The sequence below is a fragment of the Sceloporus occidentalis genome, unplaced genomic scaffold, assembly GCF_023333645.1.
Source record: "Sceloporus occidentalis isolate IW3139 unplaced genomic scaffold, rSceOcc1.0.p SCAF_3, whole genome shotgun sequence".
In the NCBI taxonomy this organism is placed as follows: domain Eukaryota; kingdom Metazoa; phylum Chordata; class Lepidosauria; order Squamata; family Phrynosomatidae; genus Sceloporus; species Sceloporus occidentalis.
This window is the reverse complement of record NW_028316983.1, coordinates 202,928,845-202,953,611: the sequence shown is the minus strand read 5'-3', so window position 1 is coordinate 202,953,611 and position 24,767 is coordinate 202,928,845. Positions and strand designations below refer to the sequence as shown.

At 39.8% G+C, this 24,767-nt stretch overlaps 1 protein-coding gene across 1 annotated transcript in view; it reads right to left on the bottom strand.

Annotated features, from left to right (window-relative positions):
- Nucleotides 1–417: 417 nt before the first annotated feature.
- LOC149317362 (clavesin-1) overlaps nucleotides 418–24,767 on the bottom strand; it is a 93,482-nt gene continuing 69,132 nt past the window's right edge. Inside the window, exons 4-6 of the mRNA XM_089517367.1 lie at nucleotides 17,079–17,189; nucleotides 15,372–15,607; nucleotides 418–1,214 (exon numbers count right to left, since the gene is read on the bottom strand). Coding sequence (XP_089373493.1) covers nucleotides 1,133–1,214; nucleotides 15,372–15,607; nucleotides 17,079–17,189 — 429 coding nt within the window. The 3' untranslated portion in view covers nucleotides 418–1,132. The remainder of the gene's footprint in view (nucleotides 1,215–15,371; nucleotides 15,608–17,078; nucleotides 17,190–24,767) is intronic.

Here is a 24,767-nt window from a genome sequence, read left to right as displayed (position 1 = left end):
TAATTCATCCCAAGTTTTCCCTTTCCATTATAAGCATATTCTGTATCTGCAGTCAGCCTAGCCCTCTGGCTACACCTTTAACTGATTGCAGGAGAGAAGGTGGTTAAACAGCTCTGCTGAGCTTTCATTTGCTGGACTGACCTAAATGAAAGGACTTGGAGTGGAAGATTAATCACCAATAAGTTTCTCCACTGAGTTCCAGCTCCTCCTTTTTGCCTTTATCGCCATTACCATAGCTATTCCACCTACTGCAGTTTGCAGTTGCCTGTGGGGTGGTAGGCATAGAGGACAATCCATATTGTTAAAATTAAATAACTGCTTTCCAAATTGGCTGTGTCTGTTTCCCAATCTGCTCATCACATTGAGCAGACAGGTCATGAGGTCTTTCAAAAGTTAAGAATTGCTGCCCCACCCCACCCCACTGCACTGAAATAAATGATCCCTAGAAAGAGCTAAGGTGATAAGTTCACATACTGTAGAACTGAACAAATTTCTACTGGTGATTACCTAGCATTATTTCTATATTTATACAAAAAAGAAACCCAGGGAAGTAGAGAAAATGGATGGAGGGAATTGTATTAAGATGTAATTTAGCCTTCCCCAACCTGGTGCATTCCAGATATGCTGCCAACAGAATCCCATGCTCCTCAGCCACTAGGGCTTCCCTGCAGTCAGTGAAGCCTGTGGTTACAATAATAAATTCAAGATACCTTCCACTTCATTTCCCTTTCCTTCCCACACTCCATCTATCTTTTAACAAACCCTGCTTTAAGCAATACTGGAAAACCTCAAAGGATGCATCTTGAGTATGTGATCACAGAAAGTAGTGCCCCCCCTCAAATGTCAACCATTCTTAATATTAATACATCATGAAAGGAAAGGGGGAAAAGAAAGAATTCTCTTTTACAATCAGACTTATTAGGTTAGAACTCTGGGCCATGAGGAATCTCCTCTTTGGCTTTGGCCACATGGACATATGGCTGGTGATGATCATTGCTTGCTCTGCAAAGATGGAGAGCTTGGCTTTCAAGCTGAATGTGTGTTGATGTGTATTAAACTTGTCTTTTGCTTCATGGGCTTTTTGTACCATTAAAGTCTGATGATGCATTTGTGTGTCACAATGAATTCAGACTCAGTCTAGAGCGAGCAGTGGCTGGGTGTTCTCATTCTGTTCCTCGTGTTTCAGCATTCCAGGCTCCACCACTGACTGAGACCTACAAGAAAACATAGCTGTTAACATTGCTTTGGCATTAAGAAATGTATTTCTTCCATTTGCCTTTTCTAAGATCAAGTGTGGCATTACATTAAAGCATAGTTAGCAGTTATATATCACACCTTTCTCAGAAGGAAGAATGTGAGTCTGACACAGATCAGTCTAGTATAGTGAGTGGGAGAGCTTTAAATGCATTAAACTCTTGGTCCAGTGCAGACAGGGGCAGGTGTGCGTGTGCATACTGAACTTCTGGGACTTTGGTTCAACAGACATTTTTGACAATGCAACAACATACTAGGCTTCCAGTGGGAAGCAAAGAATTAAAAGTCCTCCTGAAGTGTTAGAGTCGTAACTAAAATTGGTGTTCCATTCTTACTTTTGAGTAAGAGGAGAAAGATGTAACTGCTAGTCTATGTCTTTCAAATGTTTAATTTAATTCCCTGAAGTGAAATTCTCATAATAAACTCAAGAGAACAAAAGCTTCCCAACTTTGTTAGACTTTAAGGCTTCTTTAGTGGGAAAACTGTGATTTTTGTACTTATATAGTAATAGGTTGTGAAATGATCTCCAAGTCCAACATTTATAAGCAGACTCAGACAACCCATACATGTGTGGCAATCTACCAAAGATAGATAAAGGGGAGCCTAGGCAAACCAGCTTCTGGTGGGGCCCTTTCTCCATAGGTGGCAGCAGTGTCTTGAGCCACACTTCTAAGTCCCAATTGTGCTCCCTGGGCATTGATATCCTGCTGGTCCTACAGACAGAGTGAAGCATCTACCTTAAGCAACAGAACTATTGTATCATTAAAATGCACCAAATTCATTGACATAGATATAGAGTGGGAAGAGACCACAAGGGCCATCCAATCTAATCCCCTGCCAAGCAAGAATACACAAAACACTCCTGACAAATGGCCATCCAACCTCTGTTTAAAAACCACCAAAGAAGGAGGCTCGACCACACTCAGAGGCAGTGTATTCCACTGTGAAACAGCTCTTACTGATAAGAAGTTCTTCCTAATGTTTCATTCAATGGTACTCAAACCTTTTACTCTTGGGACCCCCGCTGACAACTCCATGTGGATATTGCCATACCCCACTCAATGTAATATATGACTAAAAATATTTTGTTTATTTGGTGGACATATTTTCATTCACATGTTCATGTATATTCATATTTTAACATTTTATAAGGAAATTATTGTTCAAATTAGAATAGTTTTACAGTCCGTCCTCGCCTTACGCGGGGGATCTGTTCCGGATCCCTCCGCGTAAGGCGAATTCCGCCTATGCTCGAGCCCCATTGGAAACAATGGGGCTTGTGCACGGCGGCGCAGCCACGCAGGCGCGCGCAGGGCACAACAGGCGCATGCGCCCATTCAATTGAATGGAACGCGCCGCCCCTTCTGCCCCGCGTGCGCCCCACGGCTTGAGCGCGTATGCTCAAGGCCGCGTATGGCGCGCCCACGTATGGCACAGGTGTGCTGTATTTAAGTAAATTCAATATTTAACTCAACACTTGTGAAAGTTTTACACATTAAAAAAGTTTGGAAAGAGAAGGAGGAGGAGGGATCAGAGCTTCCCAGTCTCACCCCCCCCCCCCATACACACACACACACACACACTTGAGCACCTCTTGTGCCCCACAGTTTGAGAACTGCTGGATTAGGTGGGAATTCTTCCCCTGTGGTTCAAATCCATTGCTCCAGGTCCTAGTCTCTGGAGCAGCAGAAAACAAGTGTGCTCCATCCTCAACATGACACTCTTTCAAATATTTAAACATGGCTGTAATGTCACCTCTTAACCTTCTGTTCCCCAGGGTAAACATACCTACAGCTCCCTAAGATGCTTGTCATGGTTTCCAGACCTTTCAGCTTTTTAGTCAGCTTCTTCTGGATGTGCTCCAGCTTGTCTTTTTTTTAACATGCAAAGAAATAAACTTCCTCTCTCACTCTAACATTTTCCAGCCTAGTTCAGATACTTCTTCAATTTTTCCCAATCTTTCTCAAATTTTTATTTCGATATCCCTCTCAAAAGCATTGTTAGCTTATCATTTATCATGTACTCTTTGATTTTTCTTTCCATTCTTCTATATCTGGTATATTTCTATCTTTCCATTTTTTGGCTAGAATAATTCTAACCACCGAAATCATATAAAATATAATCTTTCCATAAGATCTTTCCACCTTTTCTTCCAACATACCCAAAATAAATATTTTGGGTGACATATTTAATTTTACATGTAAGATCTCATTTATTGTATTGTCTCCAATATTTCTGTACCTTATCATATGACCACCACATATGAAACACTGAACCTTTATCTTTACAACATTTCCAACATCCGTTATCATAGTTCGGGTAAATTTTGTTAAGCTTATCCGGGGTCAGGTACCATCGAAACTGCACCTTATAGTAGTTCTCTCTCACTTCTGCAGATAATGTGTATTTAATTCTTTTCTCCCAGTTTAATTGCCATTCTTCAAGATCTATGTTTTCCCCTATGTCCTGGGACCATTTAATCATGCAGTTCTTCACTACTTCTTCTTGCATATCTAATTCTAGAATCTTTTTGTACAGTTTAGTTATTATTTTGTCTTTTTCTTTTAGTAAATTTTTTTCTGGGTCAGACTGCTGTGTTTCAAAACCTAGATCCTTGTTATTCTTTTTAAATCTTCCTACCAGTTGAAAATGGGGAAACCATGATATCTCCTGCCCTTCTAGTCTCAATTCTTCCCTATATTTCATCTTTATCTTGTTGTCTAGATCTAGCTTAAGGATATCAGCATATTTTATCCATTGATCTTTATATATTATCTCATTACGATGGAAAGCCTCTACAGGAGAAAGCCATAATGGAAGCCTGCAGTTTAAATGTCTTTTGTATCAGCTTGTCAATGTCCTTCTTGAATTTTGGTGCCCAGAACTGTACACAGTATTCCAAGTGAGGTCTGACCAAAGCAGAATAGAGTGATACTATTGCTTCCCTCGACCTAGACACTACGCTCTTATTGATGTAACCTAGAACTGCATTGGTTATTTTAGATGCCACAGCACACTATTGATGCATGTTCAGGTTGTGGCCTACTAAGACTCTTATACTCCTTTCACATGTACTGTTACCAAGTTAGGTGTCACCCATGCTATATCTGGGTCTTTCATGTTTTTTCCGTGCCTAAATATAGTACAGTAGTCTCCCAAACCTTTTTGGGATACCACTCCCTTTTCCCTGGGGTGACAACCCTAGCACTATGAAGAGTCAATGGAATGAGTAATTTCTTTAAAAAATTATTATGTATCGATTTATGATACTTCTGTAGGGAACTGTGTAGCTCTCCAAGTGCAGTTGAACTACAGCTCTGAGCATTTTTCACCATTGGCTATGCTGGTTATGGCTGATGGTAGCTGCAACCCAAGAGCACCTGAAGAGTTATACAGTTCTCACTTCTGCTTCAGTGAAATATGCCCTATATCATGTTGCTGCAGTGGCAAAATTTTTGATATTTAGGAACATAAGAACTGCATTGCCAAATGAGAGCAAAGCCAGTTTCAACTAGTTGAGTAGGATGCCCATCAGCATCTGATGAAGGAAAAGGTTTTGCCTCTGGATATGAACATGCTATGTAATTAAAATGGCTAATTTTATTGGCATATTTTATTTTATATGGAAAAAACCCAGACTTTTTGCACTAACAAGACTAATATATTTATTGTTGTATATATTTTTGTAGACTAAAGTCAAGTTCATGACATCCAATGCTGCATCTCTAATATGTTGATAAACTGTTCATTGTTAATGGTGCAATGGACTCAAGCTTAGAAAAGTTATTTCTTTGGTCTAACTTCCAAAATCCCCAAGTAACATGGGCCCATACAGCATACTATAGTTTAATACTATGCCATTATAAAACCATGATGCCACTTTAACTGCTATGGCTGTGTCCTATGGAATCCTGGGGTCTGTAGTCTGCTGAGGCACTTGAGCTCTTTGGCAGAGAATTCTAAGTACCCTTCTCTAAACTGCAACTCCCAGGGCTCCATAGGATGTGTACTGTCAAAGGCCCATAGTCCAAAAGGTACGTTCCCCCCCCCCCCTCAGAGCTCTACAACTAACTCACCTCAAAATTATTTGATGATTTGTTCTATTCCATTCTAATGTCTATTTTCAGCATTCTGTGTGCTCTGTTTGATTGTATCTGTAAAGCACTGTGGCACAAGAGTCCCCTTTAGGAACCTATGTAGGTATTTCAAGAGTCCACAGACTTGACATGTTATGGTTACATTTTCATAACACAGTTGAAATATTGACTTATTTTGAGATGTCAGGAAAGAAAAGCTGCATTTTTGTGATTGATGAGTCTGGATGTATAGAAGTGTTTTAAACATCTATCATTATGTCCACATATAAATTAGATTTGTTTCTCTCAATTTTTAGAGCCTCCAAACTGCTTTCTAAACTCCTCTCATGTCCAATTGGAGTTTGAAGATTTGACTTTCGAGGTTTATCAAAAGGAAAAGTCTATTGATAAATATACATTATTCCAGCCCCCTCTCCCATTTGAACCAGCCTGAGTCACCAAAGAAATGTAACATTGAATAATTGTAAAACCTGAATACTGTAATATTTTAAACATGCTGCTTTAGATTTCAGGTAATCTTTAAAGCAATAACTGAACACCGTGTTCCAAATCCACTGTGGAATTTACCATACATATCAGATTTAATATTAGGTAGTGATTCATTCATGTTGAATGCCTTAGCTAGATTTAAAAAGTACAAATTATGTTCCTCATAAAAATCACCAGCAGTTACTTCAACAGCAATGCAGTGCAAAAATAGACAAGTTAAACTGGAACACTGATTTGGAAAAATGTTCTCTTCTTGAATCCACTGATCTAAAAAGGTTTGGGATTAGCAAACAAGTTCTACACAGATGCAAAATTTTTTTCCTGAAGGTCAAATACTCCCTTCAGTAAGAAAAGTAGACTCTTTTCTTTTTGGAGGACTCTTTTTGGTCAAAGTAAACCTGAACCACAGTGTATGACAATATGTTCCCTCTGCCCGGTGTTTCTGGTGCCCATTGTTTGCCTCTGCTGCCATTCTCTCTCCCTGCCAGTCACTCTTTCTTTCCACTTCTCCCTTCTTTATTTTCAAGAGTAATGGAGAATCAAAAAAACCTCCAAGAACCTCCAAAAAGTATCTGAGAAGCATACTTCTCCTTTAAAACAATGTGCACCACCTCTGTTCCCCCTTGCTTTATGTGAAAACAGCATTTTCTGTGATCAGAAAAAATGGACTTTTCTGTGACTGGAAAAACTGGCTTTTTGTGGTTAAAGATGGATTTTCTGCCGAATGTTAAAAGGACATGACAGTGGTAAGGGATTGTATCCTGAAGCATATCCTTCGCCTATCAAAGCTGCCAACCCTGCAGTTCCATATGCCCTTCATACTATGAACTATGACCACATTTAGCTTCTCTGAAGACAATTTATAAGAGAAGTAAGTTAAAGTCCCATTCTATTTCCAGCTGAACTGGAAACACATAATGGAACAGAAAGTAAGATGAAGATACTATTACATGTAGCTCTGTCAAAGCAGGATGACCACTTTGTCATGTTATCATGGCATGTTGACCTCACTGCAATCCTTTGAGGTCCACATCCTTCTCAAAGATTCATTGGCAACCAAAGTGACAGAAGCCATTTTCTCTCTATCTTTTACAGAACGTAAAGATAATTACACTCATAGAAGTTCTAAGAAATATAAGTCTCATTTAATACAAGAGGAGGAGGAGAGGAATGTCACTAAAGAAATGGGCAGAACTGAAGGAAGGCCTGCAGGATTTCAGAAGGAGAGTATTGGCCAGTTATGTAGCAAGAGGGATGACACCATGGATTCCAAAATGATGGGATTGCAAGGGCTGCATATTGCTCATACCTGACCAAAGGAAATAAGATATATATGGTAAAACCATCAGGTTAAAATTATAAGATACTACACAATCACTTTCTTGGCAAAATGGCAAGATTGTCCTGCAAGCTAGTTCAACTGAATCATTCTTTTTCTAAGGATACCTAGCAAAAGACCAAGAACTGACTCCTTGGAGCAAATATGGCATCTGTAGCCCATGCGCTGAATCTGGTGTGCCACAGTGCTCCAGCAATATGGACCTCCACCAATTTCCCAATGTCACTTTGAACCTTCACCAATCTCTCAAGGTTCCAGCATACACACACTCAAAATAGTTTGTACATAAACCACATTTTTAGATTGAAAGAAACATTCTGGTCAAAAACACTTTAAACATCTATTTCTTTTCAATAAATCCAAGAACCTTCTCTGAAAGAAGGTTTTCAGATGTGATGTGATGTCTACTACATTCACCAGTAATTTACCTATATTACTAAGTTCTACAGTACTCCCTTGTACACTGCCAGCTATTCTAGTGTTATGGAGAATATATATTCCCTACCATTAAAAACTAGGGCAGGCATCCTCCTCAATATTTATAAGCACATAAACCAAATTTAAGATTTCATTACTTCTGGGATTCAAGTTTATGGTTATTAATTATTGAACATGATAAAAAAATCTACCTCTTCTAGGTTGCAGGAGACATTGAGGTAAGCAGGTAAGGCATCTCTCCAGGTGCTCATCTCAATGTGCCCTGTGACTGGAAGAGCACTGCAGTCATCATTTTCCAATGCCCTAATCTGCAATACCTTGAAAACTCTTTGTTTGGCATGCTGCCTGGCTTAAGAGGCAGACTTTCTGGGAGGTGGCATTGGTTGAAGTAGCTCCATGGTCATAGCTACATCTGACAATGCAGGGTTTTGGTCTAGCTGTTAAAAGGCATACATATCTCATAGTATTAACCATTTCCTCCCCCCACAAGTAATACAGTCGGCCTTCCTTATCCACGGATTTTTTATCCACAGACTCAAGTATCCACAACTTGAAAATATTCAAAAACAGTATAAAATCCAAATAGCAAACTTTTTTTCCCATTTAATTTAAGGGACACCGTTTTGCTTTGCCATTGTATTTAATGAAGTCTTGTTCCATTTCCATTATATTAAATGGGACTTGAGCACCCACAGATTTTGTTATCCACGGGGGATCCTGGAGCCAAACCCCAACAGATAGCAAGGTCCCACAGTACATGCCTTAGCATTTACATGAAAATTGAGCTCAAGTTGAAAGACCACATGATCAATCCATAGGTGAAGACAATCTCTGCTATAACAGGCATCTTGGTGCACCTCTTTTAACAAAATGACATATTGTTTAGTTTGATGCTAATAGTTGACATTTCTGACTTCCAAACCAAAAGCATCAAAAATCGCAGAATGCTATTGGGGAAATAGAAAACCTTCCAAATGTTACTGACAAGAAAATCAATGGCTGTATGTTACAAGTCCGCGTTTTTACCTGTTACTAATTTTTCTAATTGGAATGAATCAATTGAAGATAACAGCCTGGAAGAATTGATACAGTGGGCATAGAATTAGAGGGAAATGAGCAGATGGGAGGTGAGAGCTAAGTGAATAGATCTTTTGCAGTGTGGCCTGATTGATTGGTTACAGTGTGCCAGCTTGAAAAGCACAAAGCTTGGCCAGAGGAGGAAACCCCACAGGATTGTCATGGTTGGTTTTTTCCCTCCCTAACTCCCTCCCTTTTAGTAAATAAGGTGGTTAATAACACAAAGGAAGAGAAACAGGGAGGGTGTAAAAGACTGCAAAGAGAAACATGCTGGTTGCACTCTCATTATGCTCTTATGAAATTGAACCCACCCTTAAAGTAGTGTTTGGATTGTTTTGTCATTTTAATGATATACATCATAGCCACATATGGCTTCATTTCCTCCCCTAATAATGCAAAACTTAGCTTCCTTTGGAAGGAGAAATCACCAGAGATGTGCATCTTTGTAAAATTTAGTTTTATTTCCAAATATTACTGTGAGTAGTAAAGCTATGGCACTGTATCAGACCACCACTCCCAAAGGGAGTCTGGTGCCTACTACTAAAGGTATCTTCCAGAGCTCAAAACTAGTTTTCTCTCCCAAGTCTCTGAAAACAAACCTCTGTTTACATGAGTATAACATGTAGATAATAATACTTACCTCTTAAAATATACAAAAATATTTATACCCTGCCCTATATCCTAGGATCTCAGGGCAGTACACAAATAATAAAAGTTAACAGTATAAAACAATTTAAAATTTTAAACATGAAAAATAATTTAAACAGAGTAAAAGCATTTTAATCAAAAAATTCAATTTTGGTATTTAGGTTTTTTTTTTAAAGGCCATGTTTTTTCTTGGCATCAAAATAAAGGCAGTGTTGGAAGTGACTGGACTTCCAAATAGAAGGAATTACACAATTAGGGTCCCATAATCATCTCCTATGTCCTTCCACACTGTGCTGTTCCCACCAGTGAGGGACAAATGAGTCCTCCCTAGCAGAGCTCAATCCTTGAGCAGGTATATAAAAAGCAACACAGTCCACCTAGTATCAAGATCCAAAGTCATTTAGATTTTGAATGTAATAAGAAACATCTTGAATTGGCAGATAATGCCATTTCTTTAAGACCAGTGCTATATGATGTCTAAATGGCACACTCGGGTCATTGATTTAGTTGCTGCATTTTGAACTAATTGCAGCTTCTGATAATCTTGGGGATAGCCCCAGATGGAGTGCACTACAGTATTCTAATCTGGAGGGTACCTGTGCATGAGCAATATTGGCTAGGTTATCCCAGGCCAGGAAATAGTGCAGCTGGCAGACCAGTCCAAATATTCTCAGCCATTGAGTCCCCCCTCCCCTTCCCAGGCTTCCAGTGGCAAAGATAGATCCAACCCTTGCTACCATCCAAGCAGTGCAAACCCATCCAGGACAGGCTGTTCACCCATTTCTCAGACCTGAAATCACTAATCAACAAAGCTACTCTCCTATTGGAATAGTTTATGGGCCTTTACTCAGCTCATTACAGCAGCCAGGCGTTGGTCCAGCACCTGCAAAGCCACAGTCAACTCCGATGTCAAGGAGAAGTTGAGTTTAATGTCACCAGCATAATGAGGACAGCCAACTCCCAAATTCCTAATGGCCTCCACCAGCAGCTTTATATAGATATTAAACAGCATGGAGGATAAGAGGGTATCCTGTGGCACCCCAGACTGAACAGGAGATTCCACTCTCTGAAAGCCCTATAGATAGAAGTCAAAGACATAGCTGTTTTAAGTTTGGAAAATCAGTATGCAAAGGGATCTTATAGCACCTTTGAAACAAACTGAAAGAAAGAAGTTAATAGCATGAGCCTTTGTAGACTTGAGCTTACTTCCTCATGCATCTGTAGGCACACGTGTATGAAAGCTCATGCTACCAAATTCTATCTTTCAGTTAGTCTCAAAGGTGCTGCAAATGATGCCGCCTGACTTTACGGGCTGGCGTTGTTGCTGGGGCAGAAGGTGCCCTAGTCTCCACAACTGCCCCAGCAGCCTTTGGGCCAGCGGGAAAGCCCGCCATTGGCTGTTGGGGCGGAAAAGGCTGCTCTTTAGCACCAGTTGCTGGGATTACATATCCCAGCTTGCATTGCAAAAGGGAAGAGGCCATGATTGGTTAGCTCGGCCCCCTGAGTGCAGCCTATTTGTGGAAGGAGCCTGGGAGGTGGTGCTTTTGCTCTTTCCAGGTCCTCTATTGGTGGGTGGGATTATTTAAGACCATGTCGTGTGCCATTTTAGCTCAGCTCTCCCAAACTCCCACCCTTGGCTAAGGTGTTTTTGTCACAACTTTGTTTTAGGGCAGCAGCATAGGTCCTGGATCTGGTGGGCATGTTTCCAGGGCTCCGTAGCACTGGATCGGAAGTCCATTGGACCCAGGAGTGCTGAGGGCAGGCGGTGTGGCCATTGTGGGGGCCACATCGAGTGAACATCTCCCGGTGACTAGGGGCTTATTGGAATATGAGACTGACCCGTTGGATATATACGAGAGGTTGTTTCCATTGCCCCTATGACATCCCGATGTTTGGTCGTGACCCAGCAACCTTACATCAATCAACTGATGTTTCCAGATCCAGACCTTATGCTTAGAGCCAACCCTACCCTTTGTGCTGTTTGTTAATAAAGTTGTGGGCTTTCCCTCCAATTCTGTGTTGTTGTCTTATTGGGCGGCTTCCTTCCCACAGCACAATCTCTTTGCATATAGATAGGAATGGAAGAATTGTAACACAGTTCCTTCTGCAGTGGAATTCTGGAAGCTGAAGTCCAAAACATCTGAACAACCAAAGTTTGGCAACCACTGTTCTACAGAGTTGGTCCAGTTAAAATACCATAATCAGTTGTATCAAAAGACACAGAGAAACTTGGGAAATTTGATAGATAGCACTTTTCCTAGAATACTTTGTCATTTAGAACAACAAAGACCATTTCAATATCATAACCTGGCTTGAGCCAAAATTGAAAAAAGTCTGAACACTCCATTTCTTTCAAGAATATTTGAATTTGCCTAGCCATGACACTCTCAAGCAGCATGCTCTCAAAGTGGCTATTAGAAATAGGGTAGTAGTTCCCACATAGTTCAGGGTCCTGGAATTTAATCCTAAAGATGGCATACTACAGCCTCCTTCAGTGCACCTTATAAGGTCATCAGTCAGTATATGGGTGGGATTCTGATACATTTAAGAGCTTTAAATTGAAGAATCCTTTCAGCTTTTCCCAATCTCACTGATCTTATTAGTGTTGCCGTACAACTCGCATCACCCCCAAACAGGATGGTATTTGGTTATGCATTATGGAAGCTGTAGTCCAATGACATCTGGGGAATCAAAGCTGAGAAAGGTACTGTGCCATTCCGCATCATATTAGAGTCTCACAACTGATCTGTCTTGTCTTTCACCCATTCTAGCATGTCAGATTGACTTTTCCTGTGAGAATTTGGGGACTCTGAAATAGGGCAGAAAAATACTGCCAGCCTCATTTAATTCTTATTAAATTATGTTACTTTATTATTTATTGGGGTTATTCTAATTCTATATTTCTTGATTTCCTTCATTCTTTACTGCTTGAAAGGTGTCTTCAATTTACCACATTCTATCTCTTAAAAAATGCTGTATTCACATCAAAAATACCAACTCTACCCTGATTATTTTTCAATGCTCTTATTTCCCCATTCCCTCCAATTTATTTTTCTTAATTTAATTGAATGAGATAGATCTAAGTTCAACTTGGTTCTATCATTACTTCCATAGTGCAGTTTTCATTTTTCTGACATATATAGTTTCCTTTTGCCTTCTTCGCCTATATAGCATACACAGAGAAAAATAAAGTTGTCATAGTAACAAGCATGCAGTTCTTGAAGTGGAAAGCTATCCCTAAGACAGACTCAAAATGTGGTGTATTCTTTCACCAATAGCTGCAAGATGTGTTTGGTGCTCCTATGACAGACTTCACTCACTAATTCCTCATAGACTTAACAAAACATTGAAGTGTCTCTGCCTCTGTGATTTGCGATTAGCATATTTACATTTTTGTTTATCACCAGAAACACAGTACAGTAGAGCACTGTATGCAAAGGGATACTGTAGCACCTTTGAGATTAAATTAAAGAAAGAAGTTGGTATCATGAGCTTTTATAGACTTGAGCCTACTTCCTCATGAATCTGAGAAAGTAAGCTCAAGTCTATGAAAGCTCATGCTATTAACTTCTAGCTTTCATTTAGTCTCAAAGGTCCTACAAGTTTCCTTTGCATACTGACTTTCCAGACTAACATATCTATATCTTTGAACAGTACAGTACTATGTGTATAAAAGTGTACACCTGTGTCTATTTTATTACACTAAGTATTTAACTGTTATAATATTTTATAATTTATATCATGCCAGGCCTATGTTTATTTTGAATAGAGTTGTGGAGAGAATAACCTTATGATACAATCAAGTATATCCCCCATGTATTATATCTTGGGGCCCGAACAGACAGGCCAAAATAAAGGTGCTTTGGGTCACTTTGGAGTTATGCTGTTTAAATGACACAGACATCTTAAGAAGTCAGAAACTGTGCCAAAGCTGTGCTCCAGTCCTTAGGAGCAAAATGTGGCTTTGGTGCAGCTTCCAGCCTCTTAGAATGCATGCATCATTTAAATAGCATATCTCCAAAGTGACCCAAAGCAGCTTTATTTTGGCCTGCCTGTTCAGGCCCTTGTATTATTATTTAACTACAGAATTATCTATCATTCAAATGTAATTCTATTTATCCATGAAAAGATGATAACAGGATCAACAAAACAATATTAGGTGTGATTACCACTCAAAAGTCTGAAACCACTGAATTTAACTGGGGAGTTTATTGCATGAACTTTAAAACCGGATGAAATGTCCTGGGCTGCAGCCATGACATGGGATGGAGGCAGGGATTATCACATGCTAAATTGCCACTTAATCACCACCTGCCATTAGGCTGGGTCCTAGCCGCACTCCGCCAGCACTTTTTAGAAGCCAGAAAGCTTCCGACTTTAAAAAAGTGCTGGCAGAATGTGGCTGGGACCTGGCTTGGACTCAGGCTGATGGCAGGTGGCGATTAGGCAGTGATTTAGCATGCGATAATTCCCGCCACCATTCTGTATCCCGGCTGCAGCCTGGGATGCCTGATCCTCTTTTAAAGTTCATTCGATAGCCTCCTGGGTTTATTCCCAGACAAATGTATGTATGATTGCAGCCTATTGATTTTTTCCTCTTTAAATCTGAACCAGAGAGATTCAGATCATGATTATATTCATATTTTTTTGTGAAAACTGTTATGGAATAAACTGTAAAGTTAGGATATTGTCATAAGGTGGAAACAACTTGAAAGCATACAACAACAAACAGACAGGCACTGGGTTTAAAGGAAGTAAGAGGCAGCATTTTAATCTGTAGTAAGCAGATACAAAAGTTATTGATATGCTTGATACTGATATTGATAAAAGTTATTGATATCATATTAATAAAACCATACTTTGAAGTTGTACAGAACACAAGAAATGTGGCAGTGAACTTCCAAGAAGGTGCCAAGTACAAGATGAGACTCCCCCAAATAAATGGCATGTATGAAAGTCTTGAATGATGACTCAAGATGAAGTCCAAAACACAGCATAGCTAAGCAGAATTTAAACCCAGCTCCCAGCTTTTAACCACCACACCAGCTTTTCAATCCTGATTTATTTTTCCAGTCCTGGCTTGGAATGCCTCATCCCTCAAGTTTCTATTAGAAAGTAGGCAGAATAGTCAGTTTGAAGGCTCTTAGGCAGAGGGCAAAGTAAATGAATATGACAAAAACTCATTAGCATTATGTTTAGAATATCAGATTACTATAGATATACCCTGGCTGAGAAAAATGATTTAAATCTACACATTATTTGTAACAATTTTTTTCAAACTCTGTCTGAAAATAATTATCTAACATGCATCTTTCTATTCAGTGAAGATGGTCTTTTGTTGATGATTCCAAATGACCCCTTAAAGAGTCACACTCTCAGCCACAGAAAACTCCCTTGATAGATTCACCTTAGGGTCATCATAAGTCAGAGATGACTTGAAGGCACTCCGCAGCAACAAATACACTAACAGAGGCCAGGGAAATATGTGAGCAAAAGGCATCATTGTTGACATTGGTTCCTGCCAGGGGATTTGGATCCAGTGTATCAGCCTTGTATAGGTACCTTGAATAGCTTAGATAGTGCTGGAACAACAACACATAAAACCCCATGATTTTATGCTTTAATTTGAAGACCAGTGGTGCTTGCAGAGTTCATTTTCCAGAGTCCATTATAGACAGATAATTTTTCACTCTGCCTAACAAGTGTGACTGAAATCAACTATCATTAGCTGTGATCAGGAACAGTAACAGCCCTATACAATGCATCATGAAACCACATTCCACTGTGATACATTCCCTACCTTTTAATATATATTCCTCTTAACTTTCAACTTGTTTTGCTCACAAACATCTGGCAAGAAACTGCATTTACTACAAATGTTGCCCTTTCATTTTGCACACACTCATCTCTTTCTAAGGTGAAGTATCCTTTCCTTTCCACTTTAGCATTATTGGCTACTGCTCATTTTAAAGCAGAGAAAATGATTTTTAAATTGTTGCTCTGACATAATTTTATTTCTCTTTTCTTACCTTTTCATGAGTTTGGGTGAGCATTCTCTCTCCAGGGTGGAAGATGAATGTGTCACATGCATGGTATTGTAGGATGTGTGAGTGTAGTCATTTTCATCACTGTAGTCTGGACCAAGTAATGTCCGAGCCCAAGTGCCCATGTCATAAGGAGGAAGCGTCCCTCCAAATTCTGAGGGCAGGCAGTCAGGGTGTATAAGCTGGTGAAGACTATTCAGATTGTTACCATGAAGAAAAATCTTATGAGAGAGAGAAAACAAAGGAAATATATGGAAGGAAAACAGTTCTCTTACACATCTATTAATTCTATGTCTCTTGTTTGATATTTCAAAATCTGTATTAGGCTTCAATCCTATTGAATGACCTCAACTCTATCCCAATTAGTCAGGAACAGTCTCATATAATCTGTTGTCACCCCACTTTTTCAGTTGCTTGTAAAATATCCCAGCTTCTCTTTCCACCCTCCACTTAATCCTCAGCTTAATTCGTTAATAACTTTTGCCATCTTGACTTATGGAATCCTGGAATTTATAGTTTGTTATGGCACCAGAGCTCTCTGACAGAGAATGCTAAATGTCTCACAAAACTACAAATCCCAGAATTCCATAGTACGGAGCCATGGGAGTAAAAGCAGTGTCAAACTGCATTAAGTCTGCAGTGTAGATGCAGCCTAAATCAAACACTGATTCGATGAGTCTGTTCCAGCTGGGACCAACCATAGATTGCATGCCTCATAGTGTATTTAATTTACAGACCACAAAAATAGGTGCAAGCTTTTGAGATCTTCTTATCTCTTCATCAGATAAGATGTTTTAGAAAGCTGAATGGGGAGAAAGAGAGGAGAAATCCTCAACTTTATTTGTGTTGTCTGCATAGTGTCCCACATTGAAACGAAGAATAAAGGGATATTCAAATGAAGCTGTACAAGGTGCTATGGTAGTTTAAGGTTTCACCTGCAATAATACTTAGGCATGTTTACACACTCACACTCACACACACACACACACTCGCACTCACACACACACACACACACACACACACACACACACACACACCTGAGGATATGTATTGTATGTACCTGAATGCTACTCAGAAGTTTTAGTTTGGTTCAGATTATGGTAATTTATTATTCACAATATGCAAACTATGATTTTTTTTTAAAAAAAAATTATATATTGTAGAGATTAATATCTCAGGCTTTTTGCTACAGTCAAATTCTGATCTGTATCTAAAATATTTCAGTGGCATTGTTGATTCTAACCCACTCATTTCTTTACAAGAGAGACAATCTGCCAAAGAAGCAAAATGATAAATTTTGAACAAGGTTAAAAATGTCTGTAAAAGGGGAGAGAATAGATATTTTTGAAACAATTACTGTACAATTTTCCTCTGGTCATTTTCTGTATTAGTGCTGGTAATGCTATATCCAATTCATCAATATGTTTTTATGTGAGAAAATGATATCTTTTGGTTGTACATGTTGACAAATTTTTCAGTACCTTGCTGGGTTTCTGAAAACCACTCTCCCATTGATATGTTGATTAAATGTGGACTGCTGTCGAACTTCTGCTGAGCTTTCAACCCTTGCTATTATTCTGAGGCCATGCAAATGAAACCACCAAGAGACAAAGAGGGAAGGGATGGAAGCAGAAATCTACTTATGCCAGTGTGGCCATGCTGCATCACAGGCTTGTTTCATTCTCCAATTACCCTTTTTCTTGTCTTGTCTTTGAGGAAAGGCTTGATGAGTGTGTACAGGGCATGGATGTACCAAGGCTGATTCACAAAATGGACTCCCCCAAAGCGCGCAGGAAAGCTGTCCTGGGGAGAAGAGAGAAACAGAAGCCAATTAACTAACAAAGACAGCCAGATAGATGGACAGGCGGCAGGGTAGAGTCAGCCAGAGGAAAAGCTTTGCCTGTAAACTGATGCATTATGAGACGGAGAGGAGGAGAGACTCCTTTGCTACACACACACACACACACACACACACACACAGAGAGAGAGAGAGAGAGAGAGAGAGAGAGAGATTCTCTGGATGGATTTAGGTCTAAGGATGCTCAATGTAAATCATTCTTGGCTTGCACAATTGTAATTCTGACTCTGTGTGTGTGTGTGTGTGTATGAGAGAGAGAGAGAGAGAGAGAACACATCTTTTCCCATAAAACACACCAAGGCTGTGGGAGGCTGCATGTCTTCTAATTCCCCATTGTGTTACAGAACCAAGTTCCCACACACCTCCCTGAGCACGGCTCACCTCTTCACCCCATGCCTTGTCCCCTCCTTCCCTGCCTCCCATCCCAAGCCATCATTACAATAGTTGAACTTTCTGGGTGAATGAACTGCACATTATGCAGAAGAGGACGGGTGGAAAATGTTGATAAGTGAAGCTGTCGAAAGGGAGCAGCGTGACAGCACCATGGAAACTGACGCAGACAAGGGCTTGCATTTGAGGTTTTGTGCAAAATAGCCAGCAAATTAGCATGCAGGTAGAAGCATTTCTCCCTACCACGACATCCTATTTCAGGTAAGCGGAATGGCATGTATAGAAGAACAGCAGGTTTCTGGAGTGACTTCTGGGGTCATTCTATATCACAAATTCCATTTAATATCCACATTAGATTCACAGAAATGTCAAGGAACTGACTGGGTTCCTTTATGTTTGTAAAGCAGCAAAGAGGCAAAGGCAGCAGTATATGATCCAATTAGACCTACAAAGAAAACTTCTTTGAGATCCCTGAACAATAGGTAAGGCCTTAGGGTGGGTTTTTCTAAAAGCTACGAAAAAAAGAAGAACTGTCTATGGAAAAAAATTGCATGTCAAGATGATAGCAAAGACAAAGGAGGGATTGCATATGCAAGGGAAGTGTGCAGTTGGAGAAGTGGTAGTTTAAAACAGGGCTGAGGAACTTGTGGTTCTCCAGAGGTTGTTGTCCTATACTTCCAATCCTGGCCAATAGTAAAGGATTTTAGGACCTACATATGGGGCCCCACAGGTTCCCCATCCTTGGTAGAAAAGGTTTATAAAGTGTACCATTCTTTATGCCTATCCTCACTGTTAATGCCAAGGAGAATAGAGAGGGTGGCAGAAATATTACTGTGAGATCTGTTGCTGGCAGACACAGGGTGATGTTCATGACCCAGCAGCTATAAATCAGCACAGTTTCACTGAGAGTCCATTTTAGATTATTAAACTTAGAAAAAATTAGAATTGCATCCCCTAATTGCTGAGAGAAGGGATGCTTAGTTGACAACCTTGGGGAAATGTCATCCACCCTCTGCTTGGTGTGTGTGCATGTGCCTTCAATTTTCTTGTCAAAGTATGGTAAGTCCATGAATTTTATAGTATTTTCTTGGACAAGGAATACTCAGAGTTGGTTTGCCATGGCATTCCCCTGAAAGCCTTTGGCATCTGGTTTTCCTTGGCAGTCCCCCATCCTGGTGGCCCAACAAAATTTTAAATCAAATGAGGGAGAGGGGAGTAATAGTAGTTTGTCCATAGTTTGATTCACATGGAAAACAAATGGTTAGAATCATGTTGGTTATTCACAGAGGAGAACAATTGTTGCATGGTGGACTGATACTAAAGTAAAACTGACTGGTTCAATGGTTCTACTCTTGTTGGGACAAACAATAGCCACATGCATCTACAAACTGTACGAAAGAGACACATGCAATATGTATAAAGGTATGGAGGTCAGTAACACAAAATAGCATGCCCTGAGTATGTGCACCACTTAATAGTTGAGCCTGACCACTTTGAGGGAGACAATTTGTATTGCCAATATATATATATTTCTGGCCAATGAACCACTGTCAAGAGAACAGAGCAGCAGAAGATAGGTTGCCTGGTTATCAGAAGCTATTTTCCCTTGGAAAAAATTTCATGGAGAACTGTAACCTTCTGGGATGAGTCTCTTACAAATCTAGCTCTAGCTTCAAGCAGTACTCCATCTCATAATGATTTCAGAGGCTGAAAAATGTTATTGCCCCCAAGGCTTGGCTGGAAATTGTTGCGAATAACTGGCTAGTAATAATTATTTTGAATTTACAGTAACTAAAGCAAAACATGAGATAATGTTACTCTTTTTGAAGTGTAACCACAACAGTTTTAGTACTTTTATAGTTAGAGGTTGCATGTTACCTCAGTACTTAGGAATTTTTTGGTACCCTGGGCCAGTGACTTCTAGTATTTTAATGGTTTTCCAGAAGTATCTATTTGGATTATTTATGAACAACAAGACTATACAATACCTTTGAAGAAAACGCTTAACCATAAGGATGGCCAGTTACCTCTGGGGGAGGAGAAATGGCTTGGAACCAAATGTAAATAATTACTTTGACCAGTTAGTTTGAGGCTCTGATGCACCATGATTGCAGAATTCTAGGAAGCTGCCATAAGATTGTGTAGAGGTCAGCCTTTGGATAGAACAATAGTTCTTCACATAAATATTAATCAGCCCTATCTACCGAGGTTTAGGATAACATGAGTTTTAATCTGCAAGCTGCCCCTTTAGTTTTCTGAGATTAGTTTTGCCTGCTACATAGGAGCCCTGGTGGTGCAGTAGGTAAATGCCGGTACTGCAGCCACTCAATCACAAACCACAAGGTTGTGAGTTCAATCCCAGCCCAGGAGTTCAGGGTCAACTCAGCCTAGCATCCTTCCAAGGTTGCTAAATGAGTACCCAGATCGTTGGGGGCAATTAGCTTATTGTTGTAAATTGCTTAAAGACTGCTTAGTGTGGTTTGAAGCACTATATAAATGAAGCTGCTATTGCTACATATTGCTCCCTTAAGAACAGATGACATGCTTATTAAATTTGCAGATGACACCAAATTAGGAGGGATAGTTAATACACCAGAGAACAGGATCAGAATCCAAAATGACCATAACAGAAAAAGTTAAAGGCTCAGATATAGGATGTTGAGACCTAACTTGACAATAGTACCTGCAAAAGGAATCTAGAAGTCCAAGTAAACCACAAGTTAAACATGAATCAACAGTGTGATGTGGCAGCTAAAAAAGCCAATGAGATTCTAGGCTATAACAATAGGAGTGCAGTGCCTAGATTGATGGAAGAGTACCACTCTATTCTGCTATGGTCAGACCTCACCTAGAATACTGTGTACAGGTCTGGGCACCACAGTTCAAGAGGGATATTGGCCTGGTACAGACCGGCACTTTGTGCCACCCTGGGGCCAAAACTAGGGTTCGGGAGAGTGGAGTGACCACACGCTCACAAACCCTAGTACTTTACAGCACCGTCTACATGGGGCCGCCATCATGACACAAGCACAGCATCTGCACGTTGTTGTGCCACACTTGCGTCACTGATGCATTACAGTGTGCCAGTGGTGCACTCATGGCATCTACTGTGCACAACAAAAAGAACCTGCTTTTAGCAGATTCTTTTTGGTGCAGAGGGAGACCATGTGGTTTGGCTGCTATGGCCTCCTTCAGGAGCAAAAACAGGTGTCCAGCCTGCCCTTTTGGGGCGGTCTGTTGAGCCTCATTGACAAGCTAAAGTGTGTCCAGAATTTGGCAAGCAAAATGGTGAAAAATCTAGAAACCATTGTCATAAAGATTGTGGTGGAATCTTTATTGCCTTTGAGCTGTTGAAAGACTCCCTGAATATCACAAAGGCAATGCAAAATTGGGAAATAAAATGTATTTGTTTAATTTATTTATTAATAACATGCATATTAATTAATTAACTGCATTTATATCCCACCTTTACATAAACTCAAAGTTGCATGCATCCTCTTTTCCTCCTCCTTACTTTTTCTTTCACGATGATCCCATGAGGTAGGTCAGACTAAGAATGAGTGGCAAAAGATAATCTAGTAGGAACTACAGCTTTGTTCCATTTTGAAATACTTTGAAATTTCTGTCCCTCCTGTCCTCCAGGTCAGGACAAGAAATGTGGAGGCTGATTTTATAGTACTTTTATTTACATGCATTTCTTGGAATTTATGCACTGCCCCATCCAATAATTAATATTTTAAACAACCCACACCCTTATAACTGCTGAACACCACAACACCATAGACTGTAATCTGCCACATTAGCTGCTAGAGCAGGAAAACATACATAAAAAAATACAATAAACTAGAATAAAAGATCTGTTGGGTCTGTTGATCAGACTTCAAATGCAATTTTTTGTGAGATAAAATCTCAGCCTACCCAGATATTATTTTTAGAAATGAATGTTTTGGCATGGAGTTCTGGGACGATGATGCCACAGGGGTTTAGGCTGCATTAAGAAGGCTCCTTTAAAGCAGGACATGTTTTGTTTCATCTGCATGAAATACATGAGCTTCTAGTGTGAACTGCCCAACCTTCAGTGTGCTCCAGCTCCTCTTCCCATCTTTCTCAGATGTGGGTTGATAAGCTTGTTGTCTCCCAATAGAAAAATAAAGAATTAATGCTGAAGAAGGGGAAGGGGGAAGAAAGCTGTTGCAAAGCAGTCATTTGTTATTTTACTAATCCAGCAGCTGGGAACTTTGCTGCTCCTTTGACTCATTTGTTTTCCAATTTCCCCAAGATTCTTTTTGTTAGTGTGAGCAGCAGGACCACATTACGTGTCAGTGTTACTCCTTCTGCACACATCCTCCAGAAACACATTTGCTTTCCTTGTGGAAACAGATCACAGACGTCTAGTGCATCTTTATTAGCAAATGCAAAACACATTCAAAACAAGAGAGTACACCTTTGAGAATGTGGGGAATCAATTAAAAGAAAGGAACATCTTAAAATGGTCTCTCACCAAAGTGCTACCTTTTCACTGAACAAGTCTGGAAGGATGAATCTCTTGTGGCAATATAACTCTACCAAAACTGCAGGCCCAAATTACACATTTTATTAAATGTCTAGTTTGTTTTTGAGTGTGTTTTTTTTTTAAAGAAATAAAGAAACAGGATCTGCAAGAAAAACTAATCACAATGAGAATGTCACTATGTGTGGATGGAAACTTGATCCTTTCTGCTACAGTCCATAAAAGGAAAAACAAGGAACACTTCAACATTGGGTTTTAGCCCTCTTGTACTAGAGTGGGACAATTTCTGACTCGGTGAATTGCAGGATTTTATTTCTTTATTTATTCAATATTTATATCCTATCCTCTATCTACAAATCTCAGGGTGGTGTACAATAAAACCAATCTGACCAATTTAGACAGTGCAAAAGTAAAATTACACACACACACACCACACACTTGCTTCTGTCTCATATTCTGCAGCTGAATCCACACAGATGTAGATCTGCAATGTAAGCCATCTATGACCTTGCCACCTGCACGTTCATAAACAAATTCCCCAAATTTAGGCAACTTGATTTTTACCACTGCAGTATTTTTATTGTTCCAGACAGTATAAAGTATTGGGACAGAGATCTATGCTGTGTTTTGGTGAACCATGATACAGCAAAGCAAATGTAATATATTCTGGTTATTAGTAGGCTGGATCCCTGCAGGAAAAATTGACACTTCTTCTTTTGGGGGAACACTTCTTCTTTACTGAGATCAAGGAAAACCTCCAAATGAAAGATGTTCATGCTTTACATTATCTCATTTTATCTTGCCCCCCCCCCCCCACACACACACACAATATTTTGTTTTTCTGTGCTAGGAATTTGAGTAGAACACATTTTATTCTGCATACCCAAATACTCATTTGGATGTGTATCTTGATCCACAACTGGGTGTAGTTTCAGCCGTCCCCAAGAATTCTTTCAGTGCCTAACACCAACACCTGTTACTGCTACTGCATATGCTTTATTGATGGTAAATGGTGCACCAGATTGTACACAGCACAGAAGCATTCCAGCCCTTTCACTGATCTGGTATTGTTCTCCAAGCCTTACACCTTTGTGTGTAACAGTTTTGAATCCTGAGCCACAGAGCTCTTGTGCCTCATCACCAAACTGCCAACCCCAGGATTTCATATGATGCAGCTATGGTAGTAAAACTGGAATCAAAGTATTATAACTGTGTAATGTGAAAGTGAACTGGGCAAGAGAAAGATGGAAAAGTACCCCTGCTCCTTCCTGTGAAATATTTCCATATCCCTGACTCAAAGGCTGTCCTCTCCATGAGTTATCCCAAAAACATGATTGTTGTGTGAGGGGTAGCAGGAAATGTGGACATAGAACCAAATAAGTGTGGCCTCATTCTCCTCCTAAGATAAGAAAGTTATAAGAAAAGAATGAATGCATTTAGTTAATCAATAATAAGCCAATTCAATTTCATTTAGATTAGATGAGGGAGATTTATTATTACATTTGTGTAAAATGTCCATTTAAATTTAAGTTAAATGCCTGCATTAAAAGCTTAACTAGAATAAAGCTGAGAAATATATTCAAGGGTAACTGTGTTGGCCATAGACCAAAGTAGGGAACTTATTGCATAGAGAAAAAGACTTGAAATGGATTTGGGATTGCAAACTCAAAAGTGGGTATTACCGCACGTAAAATTACCACCACTGCCACCAGGCAACTACATCATGGGCCCCAGCCTCGCTCAGCCAGCCACTTTGTAAAAATGGTGGTGGCGGCAGCAATTTTACGTGTGGTAATACTTGCTTTTGAGCTTGCAATCCCAAATCTATTTTGAGTATTTCTCCATGCAATAAAGTCCTAAAGCAAAATCCAAAATCCACAATAAAGGGTGATATCTTTATTGGCTATAATGTGTAAAACTTCTTTATCACTTCTTTAACCAGCTTCAAAACGGAGTTGAAAACCATCCTGTTCAAAGAAGCCTTCCCAGGCATTGCATAATTGTCGCTTACTATTTGATGTTCTTTTGGTGCCTGTTTATCGAACCATTTCCTGTATTGCTATGTACTGTATATGTATTATCCTACTTGAGAGTATGTATTTTCCCTGGAAGAAGATTAACCATCCATTATGAAGCCGAGCCCTCCCTCCAGTCCATCTGCCTTGGTCCAGGCCTCGGAGGTTGACAGGAACTGCTGGACTTCATCCCCTTCCCCTTCCCCGCCACCACTCCCTTCTCCTTTTGTGTCATGTCTTTTTAGATTGTAAGCCCGAGGGCAGGGAACCGTCTAATTAAAAAGATTGTATGTACAGCGCTGTGTAAATTTACAGCGCTTCATAAATAAAGGTTAATAATAATAATAAAAAGTTACCTTTTACAATGTGTGTTTGTGTATGTGTGGTTATATGTGCATGTCTGTCTGTTTTGTTGTGTGCCTTTTAGTCTTAGGCAACTCAGTCATGGGTTTTGGGGGAGACTAAGAGTATGTGACTCACCTAAAGTTACTCCATAGGATTCCATGGCTGAATGGGGAATTAAACCCTCAACTCTAGAGCTGTAGTCCAATGCTCAAACCACTATACCATCCTGGCCTATGGTATGTATGATTACATAAACATCATAA